Source organism: Trypanosoma cruzi, genomic scaffold (genome assembly GCF_000209065.1).
Source record: "Trypanosoma cruzi strain CL Brener 1047053516899 genomic scaffold, whole genome shotgun sequence".
Lineage (NCBI taxonomy): Eukaryota > Euglenozoa > Kinetoplastea > Trypanosomatida > Trypanosomatidae > Trypanosoma > Trypanosoma cruzi.
The window spans coordinates 83,175-107,118 of NW_001849489.1; the positions used below are offsets into that span (position 1 = coordinate 83,175).

The 23,944-nt window shown below is 51.8% G+C and overlaps 11 protein-coding genes across 11 annotated transcripts, besides 37 other annotated features; all 11 read left to right on the forward strand.

Moving 5' to 3' along the window:
* Window positions 1–3,309: a sequence feature (haploid, Esmeraldo-like haplotype).
* Window positions 7–36: a microsatellite.
* Window positions 172–214: a sequence feature (A-rich).
* Window positions 252–300: a microsatellite.
* Window positions 388–438: a sequence feature (T-rich).
* Tc00.1047053510823.10 (hypothetical protein, conserved) lies at window positions 970–2,979 on the forward strand (the record flags this gene model as incomplete). Its single annotated transcript, XM_805847.1, has 1 exon — window positions 970–2,979. One exon carries the CDS (start codon window positions 970–972, stop codon window positions 2,977–2,979), a length of 2,010 nt encoding a protein of 669 aa, XP_810940.1.
* Window positions 3,222–3,246: a microsatellite.
* Window positions 3,310–9,459: a sequence feature (heterozygous, non-Esmeraldo-like haplotype).
* Window positions 3,567–3,603: a microsatellite.
* Tc00.1047053510823.20 (hypothetical protein, conserved) lies at window positions 3,674–5,332 on the forward strand (the record flags this gene model as incomplete). Its single annotated transcript, XM_805848.1, has 1 exon — window positions 3,674–5,332. One exon carries the CDS (start codon window positions 3,674–3,676, stop codon window positions 5,330–5,332), a length of 1,659 nt encoding a protein of 552 aa, XP_810941.1.
* Window positions 5,485–5,505: a microsatellite.
* Window positions 5,636–5,697: a microsatellite.
* Window positions 5,816–5,853: a microsatellite.
* Tc00.1047053510823.30 (hypothetical protein, conserved) lies at window positions 5,873–7,675 on the forward strand (the record flags this gene model as incomplete). The annotated part of the gene is made up of 1 exon (XM_805849.1): window positions 5,873–7,675. One exon carries the CDS (start codon window positions 5,873–5,875, stop codon window positions 7,673–7,675), a length of 1,803 nt encoding a protein of 600 aa, XP_810942.1.
* Window positions 7,693–7,727: a sequence feature (T-rich).
* Window positions 7,853–7,873: a microsatellite.
* Window positions 8,023–8,049: a microsatellite.
* Tc00.1047053510823.40 (hypothetical protein, conserved) lies at window positions 9,071–10,474 on the forward strand (the record flags this gene model as incomplete). Its single annotated transcript, XM_805850.1, has 1 exon — window positions 9,071–10,474. One exon carries the CDS (start codon window positions 9,071–9,073, stop codon window positions 10,472–10,474), a length of 1,404 nt encoding a protein of 467 aa, XP_810943.1.
* Window positions 9,460–16,862: a sequence feature (haploid, Esmeraldo-like haplotype).
* Window positions 10,501–10,529: a microsatellite.
* Window positions 10,695–10,729: a microsatellite.
* Window positions 10,730–10,753: a microsatellite.
* Window positions 10,876–10,910: a microsatellite.
* Window positions 11,154–11,200: a sequence feature (GA-rich).
* Tc00.1047053510823.50 (hypothetical protein, conserved) lies at window positions 11,209–12,771 on the forward strand (the record flags this gene model as incomplete). Its single annotated transcript, XM_805851.1, has 1 exon — window positions 11,209–12,771. One exon carries the CDS (start codon window positions 11,209–11,211, stop codon window positions 12,769–12,771), a length of 1,563 nt encoding a protein of 520 aa, XP_810944.1.
* Window positions 12,891–12,955: a microsatellite.
* Window positions 13,209–15,257, forward strand: Tc00.1047053510823.60 (hypothetical protein, conserved; the record flags this gene model as incomplete). Its single annotated transcript, XM_805852.1, has 1 exon — window positions 13,209–15,257. The coding sequence occupies one exon, from the start codon at window positions 13,209–13,211 to the stop codon at window positions 15,255–15,257; it is 2,049 nt and encodes a 682-aa protein (XP_810945.1).
* Window positions 13,292–13,331: a microsatellite.
* Window positions 15,047–15,086: a microsatellite.
* Window positions 15,446–15,490: a sequence feature (T-rich).
* Tc00.1047053510823.70 (60S acidic ribosomal protein, putative) lies at window positions 15,543–15,872 on the forward strand (the record flags this gene model as incomplete). The annotated part of the gene is made up of 1 exon (XM_805853.1): window positions 15,543–15,872. One exon carries the CDS (start codon window positions 15,543–15,545, stop codon window positions 15,870–15,872), a length of 330 nt encoding a protein of 109 aa, XP_810946.1.
* Window positions 15,762–15,817: a microsatellite.
* On the forward strand, window positions 16,023–17,519 carry Tc00.1047053510823.80 (cytoplasmic l-asparaginase i-like protein, putative; the record flags this gene model as incomplete). Its single annotated transcript, XM_805854.1, has 1 exon — window positions 16,023–17,519. The coding sequence occupies one exon, from the start codon at window positions 16,023–16,025 to the stop codon at window positions 17,517–17,519; it is 1,497 nt and encodes a 498-aa protein (XP_810947.1).
* Window positions 16,863–17,037: a sequence feature (heterozygous, Esmeraldo-like haplotype).
* Window positions 17,038–17,266: a sequence feature (haploid, Esmeraldo-like haplotype).
* Window positions 17,267–21,799: a sequence feature (heterozygous, non-Esmeraldo-like haplotype).
* Window positions 17,587–17,615: a microsatellite.
* Window positions 18,125–18,154: a microsatellite.
* On the forward strand, window positions 18,153–20,393 carry Tc00.1047053510823.90 (uncharacterized protein; the record flags this gene model as incomplete). The annotated part of the gene is made up of 1 exon (XM_805855.1): window positions 18,153–20,393. The coding sequence occupies one exon, from the start codon at window positions 18,153–18,155 to the stop codon at window positions 20,391–20,393; it is 2,241 nt and encodes a 746-aa protein (XP_810948.1).
* Window positions 20,580–20,599: a microsatellite.
* Window positions 20,758–20,779: a sequence feature (AT_rich).
* Window positions 20,799–22,415, forward strand: Tc00.1047053510823.100 (hypothetical protein, conserved; the record flags this gene model as incomplete). The annotated part of the gene is made up of 1 exon (XM_805856.1): window positions 20,799–22,415. The coding sequence occupies one exon, from the start codon at window positions 20,799–20,801 to the stop codon at window positions 22,413–22,415; it is 1,617 nt and encodes a 538-aa protein (XP_810949.1).
* Window positions 21,800–22,183: a sequence feature (areas merged during assembly that could not be assigned to a particular haplotype. This can correspond to areas where the two haplotypes were merged or to regions with more than two copies in the genome that were merged during assembly.).
* Window positions 22,184–23,944: a sequence feature (heterozygous, non-Esmeraldo-like haplotype).
* Window positions 22,514–22,545: a microsatellite.
* Window positions 22,622–22,694: a microsatellite.
* Window positions 22,786–22,856: a microsatellite.
* Tc00.1047053510823.109 (hypothetical protein, conserved) lies at window positions 23,140–23,944 on the forward strand (the record flags this gene model as incomplete). Its single annotated transcript, XM_805857.1, has 1 exon — window positions 23,140–23,944. A coding segment is annotated over one exon (805 nt), but the record flags the coding sequence as incomplete, so codon positions are not given.

Below are 23,944 nucleotides of genomic sequence, written 5' to 3' on the forward strand. Positions count from 1 at the left end.
TCACTCCCACCACCACCACCACCACCACCACCATCAACAAAAACACGTGTTTCTCTTGACTTTCCGTAAAAGGATGTGAAGTGAATGCGGGAAACGGAAGAATGAGGGGGATAGTACGGGCGAGATGGGGGATGCATTATTCTTGAAGAGACAAAACAAAAGGGAAATTAGAAGAAGAAAAGAAAAAAAAAAAAAAGGAAAAGGAAAAGGAAAAGATGTTCTGTGTGTCGGCATGCATGCATTTACGGATATATATATATATATATTTATTTATTTATTTATTTATTTATTTATTTATTTTACATTACGTGTGGGTGTGTCGATGGTGCCTGAAACACTGCATGAATGCGTGTGGTTTGTGTTTCTGTTTGTGGGAATATGTGACGATTTATTTCCTTTCTTTTTTTTTTCTTTTCTTTTTTTCTAATTTCTTTTCTTGCCACATGATTGTTGCGTTGAGGATGTTTCTGGAGTCCATCGCTCCTGCCATCGTCGTCATGCGTGCCCCTGGCACGTGATTGCACAAAAAAAAAAAAAAAAGGTGGAGGGGAGGGGAGGGGGAAAGAAGAGAAGCGGAAGAATGGCGGCTTTCACGTCGTGTCCCCACCACCATCGGCAGCAACGGCATCGTTGGGCACAGTTGGTGTTTATTCGTGAATCCCATCACGCAACGTTGTTTTAAGGCAGTTGCAGTGGAACGCCGTCTGTTTGGATGATATCGTCTTTTTCCCTATTTATTTCTTCAATTGCCGCGGGTGCATTTTTGGTCATAATCTTTAGTTTTCGCGCTGACGCCATTCCGCCATTCGCCGTTTGTTTGTTGTTGTTGTTTTTTTTTTTTCGCCGGTGTGCGTGCGGCAGTGGGAGTGTGTTCTGTTCTCTCTTCCCTAGTTGCCGTGCGGTCTTGTTGCCCTTCTTCTTGTATTATGGGCCTCCCTGGAGTGGCGTGTGTGGTGCGGTCTGTCCGCCATGGAGCCTCTCATTCCGCTTAACTTTTTGTTATTTTCTCTTTTTTTTTTTTTTCACTGTTTTTCCGATTTATTTAAGGGGGGAAGGGGCTCTCAGCAGCAGGAGGGAAAAGGGGGAAAAGAAAATTGCATGATGAAGCGTCAACTGCCGCTTTTTCTGCAGCCGCGCCGGCCAAGCTCTGCCCGCATTCAGCTCTTGACGTATCCCATGGCGTTTGCTCAGCCACAAGCCACAGTCCCGCTGCTGCGTGCGGGCACTGACGCAACAGATGGCGAAAAGAGTGCCCCGTCATCATCGACAACATCAAAGCGCGTGACAACGAGTCTTCACGTGAGGCTGCGGGACGTGACGAAGGAGTTTCATTGCCCTCAAAGCGATGGGAAAGCCATCGTGAACCCACGCCGCTGGGTGCGTGATCCGGACGAGCTTTGTGTGGCGTCTCTTCGACGGAGCAAAAACATAAATAGGATAAACACGTACGTGGCAACGTACAAGTTTGACGACCCGCAGTGGGCACCATTGCTCTTGCCGCGGGTGAGATTGCGGCCACGAAAACACCCTGTGAGGGACAGTACAAATGAGATGTCTGAGGCTGCCGCTTCCTCCACACCACCCAATGTGCCACCGACGTCAAGCGGTTCCTCGTCTTCATTGTTGGATGATAAAAATGATGGTGGCAGTCGTGTCGTGATCGACCACAACAAACTTCTCACGTTGGAGTGCATGTCAAGGCACGTGAACTTTTCTCTACGACACATCGTGCAAAAGGGCCACGCTGTCTACCTTTTACATCATGCCCAGCACAGCATCCTTCGACCAAAGGGAATTATAGAGCAGTCATTTGTGACGTGCTCGTTTGGTATTCGAGGAGAACGGCTACGCACGGAAATTGTGCATTTCGGTCCGCTTGACGCCATGGACGTTCTCGAGATCGAAGAGGGGCCGCCCGGACACACACGGTGCATCTTTAACTTTCAGAAATTAGACATTCCGCGTGGTGTCATCGCCGTCTCACAGGTGGAGGGATACGGCACGTGGTTTCAGCGGAAACCGATGCTCTGGCAGCGTTCACGCCGTATCGGTGCCCTGCAAAGTCAACTCGGTGCCTTCACGTATGATCTCCTCGCACCACATGAGGTGGGCAAAGAGCGTGAGTGTGAGGTTTCTCTGCTCGCGCCGCATATGCGATTCTTTGGTAATGGCACTGGCGGCTCGGAAGCTGTTGGCATCATTGCTTCCTCGCAGGTGGCACAGCAGGACCGACTTTATTTGGGTGAATTTGAGGCCCCCGCAATGACAGCACTCGATGCGGTGCAACAACTCGCGCATGCATCTGCCCTGCGCTGCCGGCTTGTGAGGCCGCTGCGAAGTAACATGGACGGGTGTGACGACAGAAGCGGTGAAAGTGAGGGGAAAGACGACGATGATGTGCTGGAGAAATTAGTGCCTTTGAGTTGGGCCACGCGCACACCACCGCCGTATGTGCCGCTGGAGGCGGACTTGCCATTTAAACTGCAGATGTCCAAACCGGCCGTATTTGGGAGCGAGGCGCAGCCGGAGCAGCAGCACGGCGTGTATCCGACGGGTGCGACGGTCGGCTCGCCCTTTGTTCGCGGGGCCCCGATCATGTTGTTTGAGTACAACCTCCATCAGGGCGTTGATCACTATGTCTTTGACAACGCCCCGAGTGCGAGGCCAATGAAATGGTGGTCGCAGAAGAGCAACCTGCCATACAGCGGGTACATGTTTTTTGCGCGCAGTGGGCTGATTGACCGCCTATCGCCATCGGAGGAGATCCCGAGCCCGGTCGAACAAACATCGCGACGCAAGCCACTTCATAAAATTGTCCCGCCAACAAAGAGAGTGCAACGCCGCGTGAGTCAGTACAAAAAACGTCTTTGGGAAGAGGCGGAGAGGGGAAAGGCGACACGCGAGGAATCCACAGGAGTGGCGGGTGCTGCTGTCGCCAGGAACGGCGGTCCAAGTGGCACTGGAGAGGGAAACCATTAGGACGATGGCCTGCCTCCCTGCCGGCGTCTGTAGAGGTGGACCGTGGCGAGAAGTGGAGGGAGAATTTTTTTTTGAAACAGGGAGGGAGAAAGAACCCGAAGAGAAGTGACGGCATCACAACGAGGAGTGAGGGGAAGATAAAAGAAAGAAGAAGAAGGCTGCAGGTGCAATTTTTGTTTCCTGGCGAATGAGCCCTGTACTTGTGGGATGACGGCCGTCATATCGCTTCACTTTGTTGCACATCTCTCTCTTTCTCTCTCTCCCTCTTTTTTTTTTTTTATTATTTGCCTTCTCTCACCCTTTTACTCCCCCTTTCTCATCAAACACACGGATTTGATTTTCATCCTTGTGCATTTTGATGATAACGACGGCGACACATGTGGGAGCCCGTCCGTTGTCGTTTGATGGGTAGCGCAGAAGCCGGTCATTCATTGATCCTGTCCGCTGTTGATCTGGGTCATAGCACACTCTCCGTGTGCATCCATACATACACACATACATTGCGTATAGGGGGATAGGGAGATACGTGTCTATTCATATATATATTTAATTGCGCATAAACAGAGGGAAATATCATTCATATACAGAAGAAAAAAAAAGAAAAAAAAGGAAAAGAAAAAAAAAAGGGGCAGTAGAAAGTCGTAATTGTGTTTATCCCTTCTTCGCCGGAATTTGCGTTGCTGGTCCGTGTGTCATGTACAGCAAGGGACGAGATGCATTGCGTAGGCTTGACATGGTGTTGGAGTCGCTACGTCAGGGGGCTCTCAAGGAGACACGCGCAACACGTGAGGAGGTGAAACGTTCTTTGATTCGCGAAGATGTTCATCGGCAGAATGAGGAGCGTCGACAACAACAACAACAACAATTGGGTATAGAACAGGAAATGTCTTCTTCCCCCTCCGTTGGGCGCGTTGGTGATCCTTCCATGGCTTCAGGGGGTTTTTCGACATCCAGTTTGGTTGGTTGTGGTGGGAATGACAAGAGCAGTGGGATGGGCGGAGCCAAAGGCCTTCCGGCGTGGTACGATGGGGATTACACGACAGCACCGAGGAGGGTAGAGAAAACGAAGAACGGCCGCGTTTCTACCGCCGACTGCGATGAGAGAGAGAGCAGCAGTGGTGGTGATGCAAAATTGCATGATGAGGAGAGCGCCATGGTCGTCGATGTCACCCAACGTGTATCGCAGGCCGAGCGCAAGCTTTATCCCATCCTTCTTGCCGATGTGGCCGAGTGTGCCAATGCGGATGAGAAGAATCGTGGGGGAAATGCATTAGATGTGGGCGGCAGTGAAGTCATCGAGTGGGACGATCGTGGAGCTCCTGTGCGGCTGCGGAGTACGTGGATGCCGGTCAGTCCACAGACACTTGTTCCTGTGTCAAGGACTGCGGACGAAAGTAAGGAGTCCGCGAGGAGCGACGTCATGCACTCCGGACGCACCTCCGCAGCGAAGACGATGACAACAACAACAACAATGCAGACAATTAGTTCCGACAAGAAGTTGTGCACTCAATTGCACGAGTACACTTGGAAGGAGGATCCGCTGGCGCCGATGCCCATGGCAGGACGTCCGGCGGAAGAGGGCCCTTCTCCTCCTCCTGTGGGTTTGAGTGGCACAAGCAGCAGAGGAGCAGTGAATCGCATGCGGCAGGCGCTGCCTTTCTCTCCTAACCGGGGCAACAGCACACGTCGTCGCAACAGGCCGCCACTCTCCACGGAAGGTACGGCCGTCGCCGAAAGTAGTGCCAGTGCCATCGCCAGGCAAATCCGTCAGGCTGTGGTGAAGCAGCCAACGGCCAGCGTTGAAGTGAATAAAAAGAAAGCCGGGAGTGAAAGTTTTTCCTCTTTTCCGGTGATTCACGGCAGTAGCGGTCGCTGCTCCGTGTTGTATGAGCCGGACGAGGCGGAGTGTGTCATCACACACGTGCTGAATCCGGTCACGGCGTTCTTCTGTACATCCTGCGGGGTCTGTGTCGCGCGAGAAATTGTGACAGGTGAGCCGAACAGCTGCACCGCGTGTGGTGAACCCTTTGAGGCGCTCCCACCACTACCATCGCCACGCCTGAATGGATGCCTCCTGGACACGGTTGTGACGGAGACCAAAAGTGTTGTTTCTTTGCGGGAAGAGGGTGTGCCAGCAGGAATCTCGGCTTCAGTGAAGAAGTGCACGGCGACAACTTCAACCATGACAACAACAACAAGCACCACCACAAGAGACATTAGCACGTTGCCCATGACAGCGAAGGTGACTGCAGGGACGCAGGCCGGCACCAGTTGGAGTATGCCCCCTCTCGCTGCGACTGCCGTGCAGGGGCTTTATTTCCTGCACCTATGGGATCAAGCAATTGCTCTCTAGCACAAATGAGAGAAAATGGACCGCTTGAATTCTTTTTTTTTTCAAGCGGCGTTATTACGATGCCTTTAAGAGCTCACTCTCTTTTCCCGTTATGTTTATTTATTTGCTGGTAGATGGTGATTCATACACGTGCGGCCCATCCCGTTTTTTTGGTTTGTTTGTTTGTTTGTTTGGTTTTTCGGTGACGCTGCCCCCTCTTCAATTTGTTTTTCTCTCCACTTTCACTCACTCGCTCTCTCCGTCATTTTCACTGCCACAACTGAGGGGTATAACACGTCATTTTACCGAGTTTGTCTTCTGCATTTTATTATATTTTTTTTTTTATTATTCCACTAGATTTATTTTTTTTATTTATTTACTTATTTTTGGTTTTGCTCCTCCGGCTGGCGGTACCATTTGGGAAGAAGAAGAAGAAGAAGGCGTAAATTCAAAAAGACCCTCCTGTGTGACTCGTGTACGAAGCCAACCATACATATATACATTGAGAGAAAGGAAAAGAGAGAGAGAGAGAGAGAGAGAGAAGTACTCAAAGAAGTGTAAATGCTCCAGTATTTAGTTCGGCAGGTCCTTTGGACCATCAGCGTCTCAGCGCAGCTGCTCGCAGCAATGGGCCTGGGCTTCAAATGGATTTCAATGGCCATTCGTTTACTCGTCTTTGCGCTGCTCATCCTGTGGTACTTCATCCCACACATTTGTGCGTACATCATGTCGCCAAATATCATTCGCCGTGTCTCGTACCGCTCCTCCAAACGGACACGGCAGCGCAACCTGCAGATATTCCTCCAGCAGGTCAAAAGTATCCCCCCGGTGAGGCGCAAGGAAAACGGGCGTGAGGTCTCAGAGGACCCCGCTGAGCAGCGCTCTGGCCCTGATATGGATGCGGTTGAACTGCTGGCAACGAAGCTAAACCCCGCCGATGGTCGGTTGATGATGGGGCTGCCGCGGCGGCTTTCTTCCCCCACGCGAACAACAGAGGTGTTGGACGACGAAAAGGTGATGAAAATCGGCTCCTTCAGCGACACCGTGGCTTTTATTCAAAGTTACTACGCCACTGCTTCTGCTGGGGAACATGCGGCAAGTAACGGCGTTCCAGCGGGGGAGCATAAAAATCCTGACTGGGCGTCGGACGCGGCCCAGGAGCCGAATTCAACGGGAGATTCAGAAGACGAGGAGGACGAAGAGGACAGGAACAATCTTCATAATCGCGCTGCACTTGACATTTACTTGCCGATTCCCCTTGACTCCCTGTTTCGCATGATGGAACAGGAGAAAAAGATCTCGCCACGATCAAGACTTCAGCACAAAAAATTCCCTGTTGTGATTTCTTTTAATGGCGGTGCATGGATTGTTGGGTTTTACCTCTGGAACTTTCTTTTGGCTCCGCTTCTTGCAGCACGTGGGTATGTTGTGTTCTGCCCGGACTACCGTAACTTCCCACAGACAGACATGGAGGGAATGATACTTGATGTGTCAGACGCCATTGGATGGGTGATAAATAACGCTGGGCGCTACGGTGGGGATCCCGAGGACATCACAGTCATTGGGCAGTCAGCCGGCGCTCATCTCACGATGATGTCAATTCTTTCCCAGGCGCAATTGAGCGCGCGTGCTGCGTCTGGTGGGACAGCACCAAGCGACATGGCGTACAATGTACCCCGATACAACCCTCGGGTTTCCATTCGTCAATACATTGGACTGAGTGGCATTTATAATATTCGCGGTCTGGTGAAACATTTTGATCGACGAGGGCTTTATCGCAATGTGCTCTACCAGATCGCCGGTGGCCGCTCCAATCTGCCCCGGTACTCGCTGAACTCTTACTTTGATGAGCGTCGCTGCGGTGACACAGGGGAAGTGCTGCCAGAAAACATCTTTGATTTTCTCCCGCAGCGCATGTACTTTATTCACGGAGATGCGGACTGCAGTGCCCCGTTTTCAGAGTCGGCAAATCTCGCCTTTTTCATGCGGAACGCCCAACGTGCACGATTGGCCGAGCAATACACAAATGGTGGTCAAACTATGGGCATCTGTCTGGCACCACCCGTGGATATAAAGTACATTTTGGTGCCAGGAGCAACCCACACGGATGCCATCATTGAAGAATGCCTGGCGGCGAGGGAGAGCCACGTTGTTGATTTTTTGTGTTACTACAGCACCGACAATGAAGAGCGGGATAAATGCCTCAACAACAGCAACGGCTTTCGCGATGTGAATAACAAGAGGGACGAGGACGATGGCCAACTTGACCCATCAAGACACCCGGACGGCGTACTGCCTTCGCCCGCACCGCACAGCGAGAGACCGATGCTGATACGATTGAGCAGCTACGTTTGTCCTTTCTGAGAGCGTTTCCTCTTTCTTTTTTGTTTTTTTTGTTGTTGTTTTTGTTTTTGTTGTTTTGCTCTGTGTATGTAATCCGGCTGTTTTCTTTTCTTTTTTTTTTAGACTGTCGCTTTTAGTCATTTCTCTCTCTGTGTGTCTGGTGTGAACGATTGCGGCTCGGGTGGATCATTTGTTGTGTTTTGTTTTTGTTTTTGTTTTGAATCGCGACGTCTGTTTTTTGTTGTCTGTTCTTCTCCCTTTTCGAATATCCTTCTCGTCGGTAAATGTGTAAAATTTTCCCTTGGCTGCCTTTACTTATTGAGTGCGCATACACACACACACACACACAATTAATTGCTGTGGATATGTCTCTCTCTCTCTCTCTCTATTTCTCTTGCTGGCAGCAGCGACGACGTTTCCTCCTTGCCGTTATTTTGCTGCTGCCAGTTCTTTTCATGACATGTCTGCAGTTCATGCGTGTGTATGCTGCCTGATTTCTGCTGCCATTTTGAGCACCGCCTCCCTCCCTACAAACACCCACCACAAAAACAACAGGGAGGCGAGGAAAGGAAACGTACAAAAGAAAGGTGGAGAGAAATGGGAAGGTTTGATTGCAACCGACTCTGAATTTTTTAGCGATGTGAAGAGGAGACGATGACAATGACAACCGCACCGGTGCGTAGCGTGCAGTGAAACAACATATATCTTTATATTTACAATAATTTTTAAGGGATCAAGCATAAAACCTGCTGCTTTGGGCAAGGAAAAAATAATTCTTTAAATGGAGGTGTCTTTTTTTTTTTTGGGGGGGGGGGGGGGGGGGTGCTGCGCATCGTTCCCATGCAAGAGGAGGACGAAATGTTCGATCGTGCCCAATTTGGACAACGACACACAGAGAAGGAATGGACGTTGTTAAGTGACGAATCGTATTTTTCTTTATTGATATTTTGTCATGCGTGCGGGCTGCGGCGCCTCTCGTGTGAGTTTTGATAATGACTGACGCCTGAAATGCGAAAGCCCACCATTTTTTTTTTTTGTTTGGTTCATGGTGTGTTTGACTGTGTGCGTTGATTTTCGTGCGGGGAGGGAGGAAGTTGGGGCGCACTCGGGAGAGGTGAGTTGTCGCCCAGTGTACTTACTGGGGAGCATTTGTGTTTTTGTTGTTGTATCATCGCCCTGTTGTTCTTGTGGAATTGTGTGGGGAGCCACCCTCTCCCTTCTTACACCCGCCCAGAAACCATCATCTGCACACTGTGTCCATTGCCCCTGTGATGACGCATGCATGCATGCACACACACACAATAACTGCCTCTTTTTTTGATTGGCGTTAAAAGATGGTTTTAAGGGTCACGGAAGTTGACAAAACTCCGTTGGGTACTTTGTTATTCTTTTTCTTTTTTTTAGCGAATTGTGTAAATGATGGACGTGGACGACGTCATTACCCGTCATCGGGCCCGTCTTGACGAGCACCGCAAGTTTCTGCACACCAGTCCGGCAGGTAGCACAAATCCACCCAAGAGCCCCGATGGAATCAACAGCAGCGGCATACTGAAAACCGTCACCAGGTTTCATGCGGTGGGGGACAACACCTTTTCGCCGCTGCCTGCGTGGCCAGGGAGTGAGGCGTGCTTTGATGTCTCGCCGCAGCCGGACATTAATTCCCTCAAGCCCGGGCGAGACAAAAAAGGTCGCGTGAAAAGTGAACCCAGTAAGAAACTTCTGCGCGAGCCGAAAACTCTCATGGGGTCTGCGGATGTCACGCCTGAGAAGTTGAAGGCTCAGGCGGCTTCCTTTTCTGGGAGGGCCCTTGAGGCTGCGCCGCGTCGGGCATCCAGCGGTCCAGTTTTGATGCTCAGTAGCGACAATAAGAACAACAATAATAACCGCAACAGAAAACTTCATGATTGGCTTGCTGAGGAAGAACGGTTTTTTGATTCCCAACTGAAGGCCGTTGGTCGTTACTACGTGACGAAGCCCGAGGCCATGTACGCCAAGTCACAGTTGTGGCTTGAGAGTCGGGAACGGTCTCTCCAGCGGCTGCAGGAGGAGTCTCAGCGCGATGTTCTCGGTGAGTGTTCATTTCAGCCGAATGTGGCGGGTTCGAGGAGTTTGACGCGTCGGTCGAGCTCCACCCACGCCATTTCAAGTTTTTGCGAGGACCCGAGTGTGGCGGCCCACTTGGAGCGAATGGAAGAAGCACGTCAGTTGCGTGTGGAGGCCGAGAGGCGAGTGAAAGGCAAGAAGGCGGGGACGTGGACAAACTCAATTACAGTGCCGAAGGAATTTGAATTTGCCAAGAAGGTCGCTGTCATTCCGTCACTTCGCAAGCCGCTCGTTAATGTCGTTCCACTGCATGACGACGACGAGGTGAAGGAGGAGGGGGCGAAGCCGCGCACGGATGGAAATTGTGCGGGCGTCGCGTGTGGGGATCTTCTTGTTAACACGAAGGCAGTCGCGACCCAGCGAAAACGTCATGGGGGTGAAGAAGAAGAAGAGGAAGGACGAAAAAGGGAGGAGGCGAAGGTGCGGGATGCCTCTGTGCGAAGTGCCAAGGCCGTGTCGCAGCTGAAGGTGGTGCCGCTGCTGGAGGCCACAATTGTGCAGCTCAAGGAGGAGTTGGCGAGGAAGGATGAACAGCTGCAGGCGCAAAAGGGGGAATTGGCATTGCTGTCACGTGAGTTGGAGGTGGCCAAAGCGACGGTACGACGTCTTTCCCTGCAAGATGTTGTGAAGGTGGAGGAGGGGGAGGAAGAGAGGGGCACGACGCCTGGTCCGACCTCGCCTATGGATTGCCAAGAGAGCACCGAATCAAATGCATGAAGAGACGGATTCAATGTTGGAGGGACGTTGTTGTTGTTGTTGTTGGCATTGTTGTCTTTTGTACGGCAATAGTGGAGCAGTAGAATTTTATATATAAAGACAATTTTATTTCTCTCTCTCTCTCTGTGTGTGTGTGTGTGTTACCGTTTTTTCCCCCTGTTTGTTTGTTGGGCGTGTCTGGGGAGGAGGGAGGGGGAGAAAATAATTGTTGATGTCACTGTCTCTTTTCTCTCTCTCTCTCCCTCTCTCCCTCTCGTTTGTTTGTTTGTTTGTTTTTTTTAATATCGTCCGTCGTTGTGTCTTTTGTTAACGTTCTGTCAGTTTGTTTGAGCCTACACTCAGCGATTTTATTGTTGTACGCCACTCACTCAACCATTCCTTTCTTCCTCACTGTACGACTGTGTCTGTCTGTCTGTCTGTCTGTGTGTCTGTGTGTGTGCGTCTCTGTTTGGTTCCCAACACCGCCAGACACACGCATATATACAGCGACGGGAAAAAAAAAAATTTTTGGCAACCGAATGCATTTATTTCTGAATCTTGTGCACATGCAATAAACCGGGCACACGCACCTTTTCATGCAGAAGTGTTTCGTTTTGATGCCTTTTTTTTTATTATTCGTTTTCTCTCTTTTTCCTCGTTTGCGGTGGCCCACAAGTCCGGAGGTGAAGAAGGGCTTCACAGACAGACAGAAAGGAAGAGAGAGAGAGAGAGAAAGAGAAGGAGAGAAATGATAAATGTATTTATTCATATTGGTTAGTCTTATAAGTACACATGTAGGACGGGCGAAGGAGAATGGAGAGGTGTCAGGGGCGCTGAAGTCAAGTGTTGCGCTCATTCTGATGCTGTGTGCTCCCCTCGCACAGACGGTGATGGGTTTCGGAGAGGAAACCAAAGTACATGCCGTGTACAAGCTGTCCGTGGTGAATGATGCATTGGTCTCACCAGAGCATGTGCGGTGTGTTTCCAACAAGAGTGAGAAAGGGCTTGTAGAAGAGGTTTACTGTGCCTCCGGTGCAGGACGTCTGGTGCGTCGCCTTCTTTACGTTGACACCCGCGCTCCGCCCGGTATCGTCCCCGATTTCAATGAATCCCTTATTTTGGGGATTTCACTTAATGACTGCATGAAAAGTTGTGCCGTGGGGGGTTGGAAGGAAGAACATGACGGGGATGTTGACACACCGGCTGTATTGGGACTGCAAGTGGCTTCACCCTGCTGTGGGTCGAGGCACTCGGCGTTTGTTCTTGACGTCCCCAGGAGAATTATAAAGCAATTCTACGCTCTGTCCCACATCACCCTTTCAACGGAGAGGTTTGATTGCACCATTCGGTACGTGTACCAGGCGTTTTTGTCACCGAGTGATGTGGGGCTTTCATTTCCCGTGGAACTGTACTTTTGTGAGGCGCGTATTTCCAACATTATTAGCGAGATTAGCGGCCGCAGTATCATGGGGCTTCTGAGGGCCGAGATAAGTACGAGAAGGGCTGTTGAAGGCATTCTTCTTCCCCGCGAGGTGCTCAGGAGCATACCTGGATGGATTGGCAGTGCCAAGAACTCCGACATGTCACTGCAGGACGTTGGGGCCTGTTCATTTGAGAAGCACGGGGAAGCAAAGGCATCCACGGTGGGGCCGAGAGAACAGCTCGTATGCAAAATCCCCACGGAGCTCCGGGGTTCACTGCCGGCGCTAAAAATTGTGGTCGATGTGTGCGGCGGCACATCTTTACAAAACTTTGAGAGCTCTTCTCTTTTTGTAGATTTTAACCAAATGATTGATGAGGAGGGATATTTGCGCCTGGACTCATCGGGGTCCATAAGCGCCGCACTGGAGAAAGAGGCGGACCTCCTGCAAGTACCAAAAGTTGTGATTGGGGCGCTGTTCCTGCGGGACCTTATTCTTTCCCTTTCCCGCAATTCTGATGTCCAATCGCCTGCGTCGGGTCTGCCGTTGATGTCCATGCGGGCATCGAAATTTAACTCGAATGGCCCCATCCCGAAAATAAATGAATTACCGAAGGAGAAAAGTGCATGTGCCGCATCGAAGGAATGTAAAAGTGGCGAAGTGCGCTTTGTGAGTCTCAACCGTTGTGGCACATCGACGGATTGCAGCAATTTTCTTCCATACCACTACAATCCAACGAGTCTGCGCTGCGAGTTAAATGTGGACCTCGTCTTGGCGCTGGGTACGCTGGGGGTCCTTTTCATTCTTACCGAAGTGGCGGTGCTGCTGATGCGGCGACACATAGGGAAGCTGCTGCAGAGTGCTGCCGGTGAGGCGTTGGCGCTCAAGAGAAAGTGACACCACGTGGAGATGAGGGTGAGGACCGACTTGATTCTTTCTTCAAACCCCACGTCCGTGAATGGACACGCTACAAATCGCATCTTGTTTTTATTTTTCCTACCGGATGTTGTGCAGATTTGTTGTTGTTGTTGTTTTCATTTTTGATTTGTGTATTGTTCTTCTTACTTTTCTTGTTGTTGTTTGAAGCGAGGGGTTGAGTGCTCTGCTTCACCCTCTACTGCTGCTCACTTTGTTGATGACGTGCATGCGCGCTTGTGTGTTTATTTTATGTTGCATTCGACTTGGGGTGTCATTTCGTCGCATCATAATTTTTTGCCTCTTTTCTTTGTTTTTTTTTGTTGTTGGCTTTGGGTGCAGCGGTAAGGCAAAGCGTGTGGCACACACACACACACAAAAGAAGAAGGAGGGGAAAGAGGGTGTGTGGTTATGTAAGCATGCGAGCGCTAGAAGATGGTGAGCATTCCCCTGGAGATCGTTACCCTCTCGTAATGCGGGCCACACATGTTTACGACGCGCCTAACAACAATAGTAGCAATGATGATAATAATAATAATAATGTGGGGTTCCATGAAACGGCTCCAGTGCGTGTGTTGGCTGTGGCGCCGTACAAGTTCACATTCAGCGCCCCTGTGAAAGGCCGTTGGCTCGGGCTTCCTCTTTTGACTTTGTTCGCGAAGGAGTTTGCATACATCCCGCCAGTCGCGGCAGGCAATGAAACGCCGCGGGCTAGTCGCGACCCCCGCGTCACCATCCCCGCGTATGTGGAGGAGCTCCGCAAAGGTCTTCTTTGCTTGCGTGGGCGGGAAGAAGAATGCCGAGCCGCCGGCGACGCATATGCCGACGAACTCCGCCATCTACGCCCATTGCCCCGGCCCAATGAAAATGCCGATGCGACACGAGGGTCGCCGGTAGAGGGCATGGCAACGTGCTCAGACGCGGAGACCATGACTCTGCTGCTTAGCGCCGTGTCACCACGCCTCTTGCTGCGGCAGAAGGACGTTATTTTACATCATGTGCTCCGTCGTGAGGCGCCCATGCCAGACGGTGACCCGGTGCACATTCTGCGCTACGACCACGTCCCTTGCGGGTCGCCACCTCGCCGGCTGCTCTTTGTTCGCAAACCTCACGGGTTACCGGTACATCCCTCCGGTCGCTACCGCAAGAACTCTGTGACGTCCATCTTGGAGGACGTCTTTGGGGGAACCGATGCCCACCGCTACCGCGCCATCCCGCTAAAAAAGGAGGAGGACAAGAGGAGGAATGTGCCGCAACCAGCGGACGGCGTGGAGTGCATGGCGATCCGCCACAAACGGTACGATTTTGAACTCGTCCGTGTTTGGGTTGGGGACGGTTATGTGACCCGTGACGCGTGGGAGGAGTTACGCTCACGGATGACACGGCAAACTCCGCACGGGCTGAAGGTCTTTGTGGTGCATCGTCTTGATGCTGCCACAAGCGGTGTTTTGCTCTTCGGTCTGGACTCGCGCAGCGCCCGCATGACAGCCGAGCTCATGGCGCAGAAGGGTGTCCCGGATGACAAGGACGCATTCATGCCAGTGGCTGGATGCACAAAGCAGTACATTGCACGTGTACACGGCCGCTTTTGTGTTGACAAGTTGGCAGAGACACAACACCACTGCACCTACGGTGACCGCAAGCTTTTCGCTTCATCTTCTCTGAATGAGAGCTTGGGAAAACTTAGCGCCAGGCCCGCGTGTTGGCTGCGGGTGGATCGTTTAATTGGATGTTTGTCGTACCACAAGAGTCTCTACTGGTGTCCCGATGCCGCGCTCACAGAGTCTTGGTTGAATGAAAAGGAAAAATGGGAGAAGGACGCGAAGGAGCAACAGCAGAGCGCGTCTATGGTGAAGGGGCATGCAGCAGGGCGAAAGCGGGGCGCACCTTTTGGCGACGCCGCCGCCCTGGAAGCCAAACACGAACGCATGCGGCAGTTGACTCGTGGCGGGCGCGCAAAAGCAACAGCAGCAAGCGATGGAGAGGTGAACAATGACAGCAGGCACCCGGTGGAAAGTACCTCGAAAATTCAGATGCAACGACTGAAGGAAAGTATGAAGCAGGCGATTACACTCATTCGCCTTCTTGCGTACGATGCCGCATGTGATGAATCCGTGGTAGAGTGTCTTCTCCTTACCGGCCGTACGCATCAAGTGCGTGTTCACTTGGCCTCATTGGGCCACCCGATCCGCGGGGACAAGAAGTACATTCGCCTCGCCGCCGATTCCCCTTCCATTCCTTTGCGAACAGACTTGAGGGACGAAGAGGAGGAGGACGAGGAGGAGGAGGAGGAAGAGTCAAAGGGATATCTGTCGTCTCACGGTATTTTCTTGCATGCGTGGCGCTACACTCTCCGTTACGCTGCCGGTGAGGCACCGGAGGTGCTGGAGGCACCGCCACCCGCGTGGGCTCTAACCGGCGAAGAAGGAGGAGCGATCACTGATCCGATGGCATCTTCCTGCGTGTAACGCAACGTGACTCTTCATGTCTTATTCTGGTGTTACTTTTTTATACACACACTTATTTATGCCTCCGTGGCTGCGTTGAGGCCGTGATTCCGTCGTCAGGCACTGGTCAGTTTTTATTGTTGTTGTTGTTGTTTAATTGGTCATTTGTTCTTTTTTGACTTTATTTCTCTTGACTCTTGTGGCCGCTATTATTTTTTTTTTTTTCACTTTTCTTCATGTTTTTTCTTTTTTCTGTATCGACAGTGTGAGTCTCAGCCGCCCCCCGCTAATTTACTCTCAAGGGAAATGTCCTCCAAACAGCAGCTTGCCTGCACCTACGCCGCCCTGATTCTTGCCGATAGCGGCAAGACGGATATGGACAGCCTGTTGAAAGTGACAAAGGCCGCCGGTGTTGACGTCAGCAAAGGGATGGCCTCGGCGTTTGCCAGCATCCTCAAGAACGTTGACATCAACGACGTGCTCTCCAAAGTGAGCTTTGGTGGTGTTGCTCCTGCTGCCGGTGGTGCCACCGCTGCTCCTGCTGCTGCTGCCGCCGCCGCCCCCGCCGCCGCCGCCGCCGCGAAGAAGGAAGAGGAAGAGGAAGACGACGATATGGGCTTTGGTCTGTTTGACTAGGCGCAGAAGCCCCTTTCTTGAAGGATTTACACACAAGTGGCATGGTTTTGTTTTTTGTGTTTTGTTTTCTCAAATATTTATTCACTCAACAAAAAATGAGTATATATATAAATTGCGGGGACTCTCCGTCATTGCCTTGGGCGAATTTTCATGGCCCTCTGTGTTGTGTTGTGTTGTGGGTATTTTGGGAATCTTTTTTTTTTCTTTTTTGCCTGGGTGCACCTTGCCGTTTTTCTCCCTCTCTCTCTCTCTGTTGTTGTCCGAGAGTATTCGCGGTGGGAAATGGAAACCTTGCCGCCGGCGTCGGCAAATGGAGAGGCCGTGGTGTCCCGGAACCCTATTTTATTTGTTTCCTACAATGAGAGCGGTGGTAGGCGTTATACGGACGATCTCTTCCCGCGTAAGGATCGACGTGTGCTCGTCCTTTATGTTGGCGGTACTATTGGTATGACATGGACGGCAAATGGTGTGCTGGAGCCGTGCAAGGGATACCTGACGCAGGTGGTGCGGGGGATGGGGGAGCTGCAGCAACGGCCGGAAATTGCCCCGTTTGACATTGTAGAGTACGACGAACTGCTTGACAGTAGCGACATGGATGGTCGTGACTACATGCGTATTGCCACGGATGTGGCCCGTAATTACGATGCGTATGACGGCTTCTTGATTTTGCACGGGACGGACACGATGCACTACACCGCCAGCGCGCTGAGTTTCCTGCTAATGAATCTTGCCAAACCCGTCCTGTTGACAGGCTCCATGGTGCCGCTGGTTGAGCCGTATAATGATGCCCGGCGCAATATTGTGGTCAGCCTCATGCTGGCCTCAAATCCCAGCATTCGGGAGGTGTGTGTCTTCTTCAACGACTGTCTGCTGCGTGGAAACTGCTGCTGCAAGCTGCACCATACATTTGGGGCCTTCTGCAGCCCGAATTACCCCGTACTGGGAATGGTGGAGTCGACGGGCTTCCACCTTCGCGAGCAACTGCTGCTGCCGCAGCCGAGTGGACCACTGAAGGTGCAGTCCAACATGCGAGGCCGCGTGGTGGTGTTTGCGCTACACGCCGAGTGTGATAAGAAAGTGATGAAGCAACTGCTGTTGGAGGACGAGGTCGCAGGAGGGACCCCGACAACAACGCCCCTCGCCGTGCAAGAGGAATCGCCGTCCAGCAGCACCGAAGGAAAAGACAACAGCGAGGCGGACCCCGACAACCAGAAGAAAAGGAAAAATACCCAAGATGCTGATAGTGTCGCTGGGGACGGCCGGCGAATAAATCCCGCCGTCGCCAACACATGCCCAGGGCCGAAGAAATTGATGGATGCGGTGTTGTTGGAAATTGGTGGTGTTGGGGCGTTGAACAGCGAGTCCTCTTTGGTGCTACGTGAGTTGGCGAGTGTGGCCAAGGCGCGTGATATTGTCTTGTGTGCGACGGTGCAAGAGCCCTTTGGGAGCCTCTCAAAATCGGAGATCTGTCGGCTGCGTGGCGTCTCGCCAGATCTCATATATTTGCATATGACAACTGCGGCGGCGGAAACGAAGCTGATGTACTTGTTTGGGAAGGGCCTTTCGCCGGCTGCCGTGAGGAAGCTGTTGCCACGCAACCTCCGTGGTGAGGTCACTCCAGGTGCAGCATGCGAAGCCAACCTGTAAAAGTCAAAAAATATGTGTGTATGCAAACTGTTGATCCTTGGGGATGGTTGTGGAGATATTTCTTCATTAATAAGAATAATAATAATAATAATAATACACTTATTCATTTTATTTTTTAATCTGAGCACATGCGTGGTTTTTATTGACTCCTCCTCTTTTCCCGCTTTGATTGTTCCCGTGTGCTGTCTTCTGTACGACCCATCGCTATGGGTGAGAGGGAGAGACCTGTCCTTTGTCTTTTCGTGCCACCAGACATCCACGCACTAATACCGGGTTGGCACATTTCATGCATTAGCATTTGTGCATACCCGGTTTGGGTGAGGAACGTGACGGCGGGCCGCCTAACGGGGGGAGGGGGGGGGGAATAAGGAGGCAAAAGAAAGCAAAAAAGAGAGAGAGAACAGGGAGGAGAAATATTATCTTTTTTTTCAATTTGCTTCTGTTTGTGTTTATGTGTGTGCGTGTAATGTTTATACTCTGAGAAGGAACGAGGACCATTCGTAGCTGTTCTTTTATTCATGTTTCTTCATTTGGGTTGTTACGGGTTAGTCACTCGGCGAATCCTCTTTGTAGGGGCTCTTCCCAATCGCTCTCTCTACGTGCACATATATATATATATATATATTTGTATGTATGTTGCCGCAGTGGTCGGGCGGGAGGATGGAGGCGGGCAGTGGCCAGAAGGACAGAAACAACAGCGAGGCTTCTTATTTTCTGCAGAATGAGTTGGCCAGGCTGCGAGAGGCAAAGGCCGGTGGTAACTGCAACCGTGTAGCGGATGATGCAGGGATCACCATGAACCAAAGTCGGATGCCGGGAAGGGAAAACGAAACGACTCGAGCCCAATTACCAAACGAGTTTGACAGGGCGCACCGACTGCGGCAGGTTCAACAAGAACTGCCTACTTCCCAGCCCTCCTTTCGGCAAGCGGAAAGCAGAATTGATAGCGTGAGGCTTCCCTCAGAGGCATTACGTCGTGCCGTGCGGGCCGCATTTGGGCCGGGCAGGTTTGTTTTGGACGATGGCACAGCCGTCATGTTAGAATACGCCCATGATTTTATTGTCTTACGCGGTCCACAGTCCGTTCGGCACTCGTTCATGGCCCTGCTGCTGCGCACCTTGCTGAAGCACGTGGAGAGCACGCCACAGCAAGAACAGGGGAACAGTGGCAAAGAACGCCAAAACCTCAGCTCTACGCATGTGATTTCGTCGTCCATGGCGGAGGTTGGGGAGTCCAGGGAAGATGATCCCACTGGGCCGCCACTTTATGTGCTGCGTCGAGCGATTGGAATGGAAAAAATGGAGCGCGAGAAGGCGCAATTGGCCCAACACGATGCGGAACATGAGTGTGCGTTGATAAAGACCGCGTGGGATGTCGAGCGCGCGCGTTACAGGGAGGAGAAGCAAAGATTAGAGGAAAGAGTACGGCAGCTGGAGACGGATCTGAAGCGGAATAGAGACAGCCTCCAGATCGCCCTGCACCGGCTACAGGAAAGAGAGCCGCAAAAGAGGGAGGTGAGCGGCGATCGTCACGCTGACGACGTAGAGGCATTTTCGTGCCAGCACGGCGAGGACATCCGTTCATTTCCCGGCGAGGGAGGAAAATCCAAAATACATGGGATTCCCTCGGTGTCACTTGAGACGGGCGACACATCCTCGGTGCTGCCGTGCTCCGAGGGGAATGATATAACGACGACGAACACCGCCGGTAACACCAGTCATGCCGATTTTTCCTCTCTTGCATGCGGCAAATGTGGGAAGACGATGAACCTTCTTCAGCGGGAGATGGACCTGCTGCGGAATGAGAAGGATATTTTGTCACGACAGCTGCAGGTCAGCGTGGGCGTCGTGGATGAACTGCGCAATCGACTGCAGAATATTGAGGCTGCGGCGGTGCAATTGTTCAGCAGTGTGCTGAGCTCAAGTGAAGTTGTGTTGACGGTTCTTAAGGGCGCAGCGGCGGCACCCCGTCTGTTTCTTCATCGCTGCGGGGGCGTTGACGAGCCCCAAGTGCAGGCGCTGGTGCAGTCACTCTCCGCGGACAGTACCACCGCACCGCCGGTGGAGCAGCGGCTGGCGGAGTTGACGGCTCTACTGGAAATTGAGCATCGCGCGTTGAAGGCATCACTTGACTTTGCCGTACATGAACGTGATGCCGCCTTGCAGGCCAATCGAGAGGAGGCATTTCTTACCTCTCCGGAAAAAGCCGCCGTGTCAGCACCGCTGACGAGAAGGACGAATTTGGATGGACGCACCGCAAACACGTCGAGCGCGACGACCCTCGAGAAGGAAAACACGGAACTGCGCATTGAACTCCGGCGCTCCTTTGAGGATATACGGCAGTTGGGACAAGCCATTGAGCGATCCCATGCAATGTATCAGGAGTTGCAGGAAAAGCTGCGGACGGCTGATCGATGTATGCGGGAGAAGGAAAAAACGGCTCGAAGTATGGGGCATCAGCAGGAAATTGCGTTGATGGAGGCAATAAAGAGGGAGAGATCGCTGGAAATTCAACTCCAGCGTCTACGGCAACAGAACAAAATGAGTGCCGTGCATCACTCGAATACCCCCATTGTGCACTCCGAAAAACAAGAGAAGACATTTGCGCATCTCGTAACGACACCCTCAAAAAAGAGTTGTGCGGCGAGTGTTTTAACGCTTGATGAAAGCCGGAATAAATACCCGTTCCATCATCGACATAATACCGACACTCGGGAGAATGATTCTGTTAGCAGGAATGACGGCCTTCAAAGCGGACCCCGTACGACACCAACACCGCTGAAGGGGACAGGGGCACCAACGCCCTTCTCTCCGTCGATAGTGCTGCGCAGGGAAAATTTTGAGGAGGCTCTAAATGCTATTCATCCTTCATGAGAACAATGAGAGGGAAAACACGGCAATGAACGTTTCACACGCATGCCGAGAGAAAACGATTGGGAGTGAAGTGACAAGGAGAACCGTGTGGGTGGGTGTGTGTGTGTGTGTTCGTTTGTTCCATCCCCATTCATCTCCTCGCAACGAGCGGTCCAATTGTTATATATATATTGCCGTTCCTGCTGTTTATTATTATTATTATTATTTTACTCCGGAGCATTTGTGTAGGGGAGGGGGAAAAGAGGGGAATTTGAAGAGGAAACGACGACAAGGGGGAGGCGGGGAAGGGGAAAGAAGCGCAAAGCTTTTGAGGACCACAACAACAAAAAAAAAAGGAAAAAAGCGGCAAATTTCAAAAGGAAGGAAATATTTTTTTTTTAAAAAAAGGCATTGCGGGAGTAGGAGATGGATAATGAGGTGACATGGAGTTCTTTGTTTCTCCCCCTGGAGGAAGAGGTCGTGTTCGCATCCTTCATAACAATTTTGTGCCCCCTTCAGCGGCAGAGGCAGCAGCAGCAGGAAATGTTCTCGCGTCGGGAGACTTCTTCAGAAGGGGACGAACAAACCCGTTTTGCATCTGGGTCGATTCTCTACCATGCGGCGGACGAAGATGCTATGGGGTCGCCCCTTTTTGCTCTCTACGGGGAACGTGCAGATGCCATCGTCTGCGTTCTTGCAAACCGCAGTGTAGTCTTTTTTGACTTGACAGACGGGCATGAGGGGCCGAAGGAAATTCGTCGATTCTCCATGGGTAAACCGCACGGTGTAAATTTAGAAAAGGCGACATGTGCCTCGATGATCCCTCTGGAGGTGGTATACATGTGCCGTGTTCCCGCGATGGCAAAGCCGCCGACCGTCGCTCACCACACATCCAGCAATCTTGGCACGACAGCTTTAACGTCAAAGGCGTCTGTTTCAGATCGGACGATGTATCTTCGGGGTGTTGTGGGATCGAGTGATGGGCGCGTTGACGTTTTTTCAGAGTACGGCTTTGTATTTGGTTTTGTTGCCCATGACGCACCCGTGGTGGCGGTGGCTGTCATATACTGCCCTGAAGACTTGGACGAGGATCGAACTCACCCTTCTTCTGGAGGAACCAATGTCTCTAGGCTTCCACTGAGCGGCCGCGAAGCCGAGCGTTGGTTTGTGAATGTCACAACGGGCATGGGATTTGTCACGTGCAGTTCCGAGGGGGCGATTTATGTATGGAAGCAGCAGGGTCTTATTATGAAGTCAGAAATGTTGGAAAAAAGCGTCTTCCCCTCGCGGACATTTAAGTGGCACGTTGTGCAGCCATCCAATGGTGCGTGGCTGCTGGGTGGCTTGGGCGGTGCACAGGTGTCGCTGTTGGTGCATACAACACCGGGAATGGAACACGAGCTTCGTGTGCGGAGTACTGTGACATTTGAAGATGTCGAGCCACGAGTTAAGTTGCCCGGTTCTCAATTTACCCGAACCACCGCCATTGCTTCTGATGAGAAGTTAGCGCTTGTGGCTCGCGGTAGAAAGGTGTATACCTTTGTGTTTGCAACCGCCAGGTGTGAACTCCTCTTCACTGCGCGTCACACCGTAACAGGCCTGTTTCTCAGTAAATATGGGCTCGTGGCTGCGGCGTGTGACAGTGGGGGTTTGCTGTACGTCGTAATACCCAAGCTCATGTTGGTGCTGGGCCACTACAATGTACGAGGCGGCGGCCCTATTCGCTCCGTCTCACTGCATGTGGCATCACGCCTCTTGACCATCGTCGCAGGAAATGGGTCGGTGGAGGTGGTGTTAATGCCAGAGACTTGGAACGATGGACCCCTCAGCCGACTGCATTACCTCACCGACCTCATGAACTCCACTCCGGCGGCAAAGGCGCTCTATTCCCTTGTGAGCCTGCAGAAACGGCAAGATGATTCATCGTCGGATTTAGTTAACGCAACGCAGCAAAGTGCCGCGCACGAGTCGCTGCTGTTGGCACGCATGGCAATTCCGGAGGAGACGAAACGTTATCTGCGCCCCACCACCGGGCTTGCATAACGGTGTGGTGGTGCAGTGGATTAAAACGTCATTGCAATCGGCACCAGAGAAAATAGAAGTGACAGGGAACCGAAGGAATGGAAGTGTTTTTATTTCTCTTTGTTTGTTTGTTTGTTTGCTTTTTTTTTTGCCATTTAATTTTCCATTTGAATCGTGGCCGATTGTTGACCTCCTTGTGCCGCGTTTGCTGCGAAATTTACCCCGCGGTGTGTGTGTGTGTGTGTGTGTGTGTGTGTGTGTGTGTGTGTGTGTGTGTGTGTGTGTGTGTGTGTGTGTGTGGGAGCAGAGTGGAGTGGAGCGTGAAGTTGATAAAAAGAAGAGTCAGGTTGCAGCGAAGGCGAAGAGGGTGGGGGAAATGAGAGCATGAGGAATATTTATATATTGCTATACATGCATGCACCTATGTGTATATGTATGCATACATATACATATGTATATATGGGTATAACGATGTCTTACCAATGATGTCTGGGGAAGGGGTGAGAGAGAGAGGGAGGTAGAGAATGGCATTACTTCACGGCGGCTGCAAACCACCCATTGCCCTTTTTTTTTTTCTCTCATTTACTTTTGGGTGGTGTTGCCGCCCCAGTCTCATCCACGAGAAGGAGAGGGAGGAAAAAATTAAAAAAGGAAATAAATAAAAGCGGTCACGGTAGCAGCGGGGCCTGCCGTTGTTGAAAAAGGTGACGAAAGGACTGCCGTGTGTGTGTGTGTGTGTGAAATTATGCTGCGCCGTGCGCCGTGCCTCCTTGCGACGAATATTCCGCGAAGTGCGTGGGACCCGGCGCACTTCAACACGAATTGGTCTGACAGCTACAGCACCGAGATTGCGGCCCGTCGTCACTGGCCCGCAAAGAAGTGGTCCATCGGCCTCGAGCCTCGCACCCCACGTGATTGGCTGCAGTTCTCCTATCGCAATCTTGCCTACGCATACAACGGTGCCTTGCGTGCCTGCCAGTCGTTTCCGGAAATGTTGGTATGCTACAAGGAAATGAAGCAGCGCGGGGTCAAGGTGGATGTGGACACAATGAATGTTCTTCTTACACGCGCCGCCCGCTACGAACGGATTCAGGTGGATGATGTTTTTCTTCTTTTTGATGAGCTGACTGCGCTGGGCGCACGCCCTGACATCGCGGCCGTTGAAACACTGCATACAGTACTGGACCACAGTGCCGCAATGCCATACGAGTGGCGAGAGGCCCGCCGTCGGCAGCTGGTGGAGTTGTATAATTGCTTAGCGATGGAGGAGATTGAGAGACTCGCCCCGCATCGTGTGGATCGGCTGCTGAAGGAGCAAATCAAACGTTATCGGGATAACCTGCGTGCACTGAAGGCAAGCCTGAGTCCCTCCGTATACCGACGCTACTTGCACACGATGCATTCCGCCTCGATGCTCTTGGAGGAGGTACATAATTTTTTGTGGGAACTTGTGGAAAGTGATCACCCCGCGATGGAAATTCCTGCGCTACAACTACGAATCCCATTTGTTGGCTCCGTCATGCGGCGTCCCGAAACAGACACTAATGAAA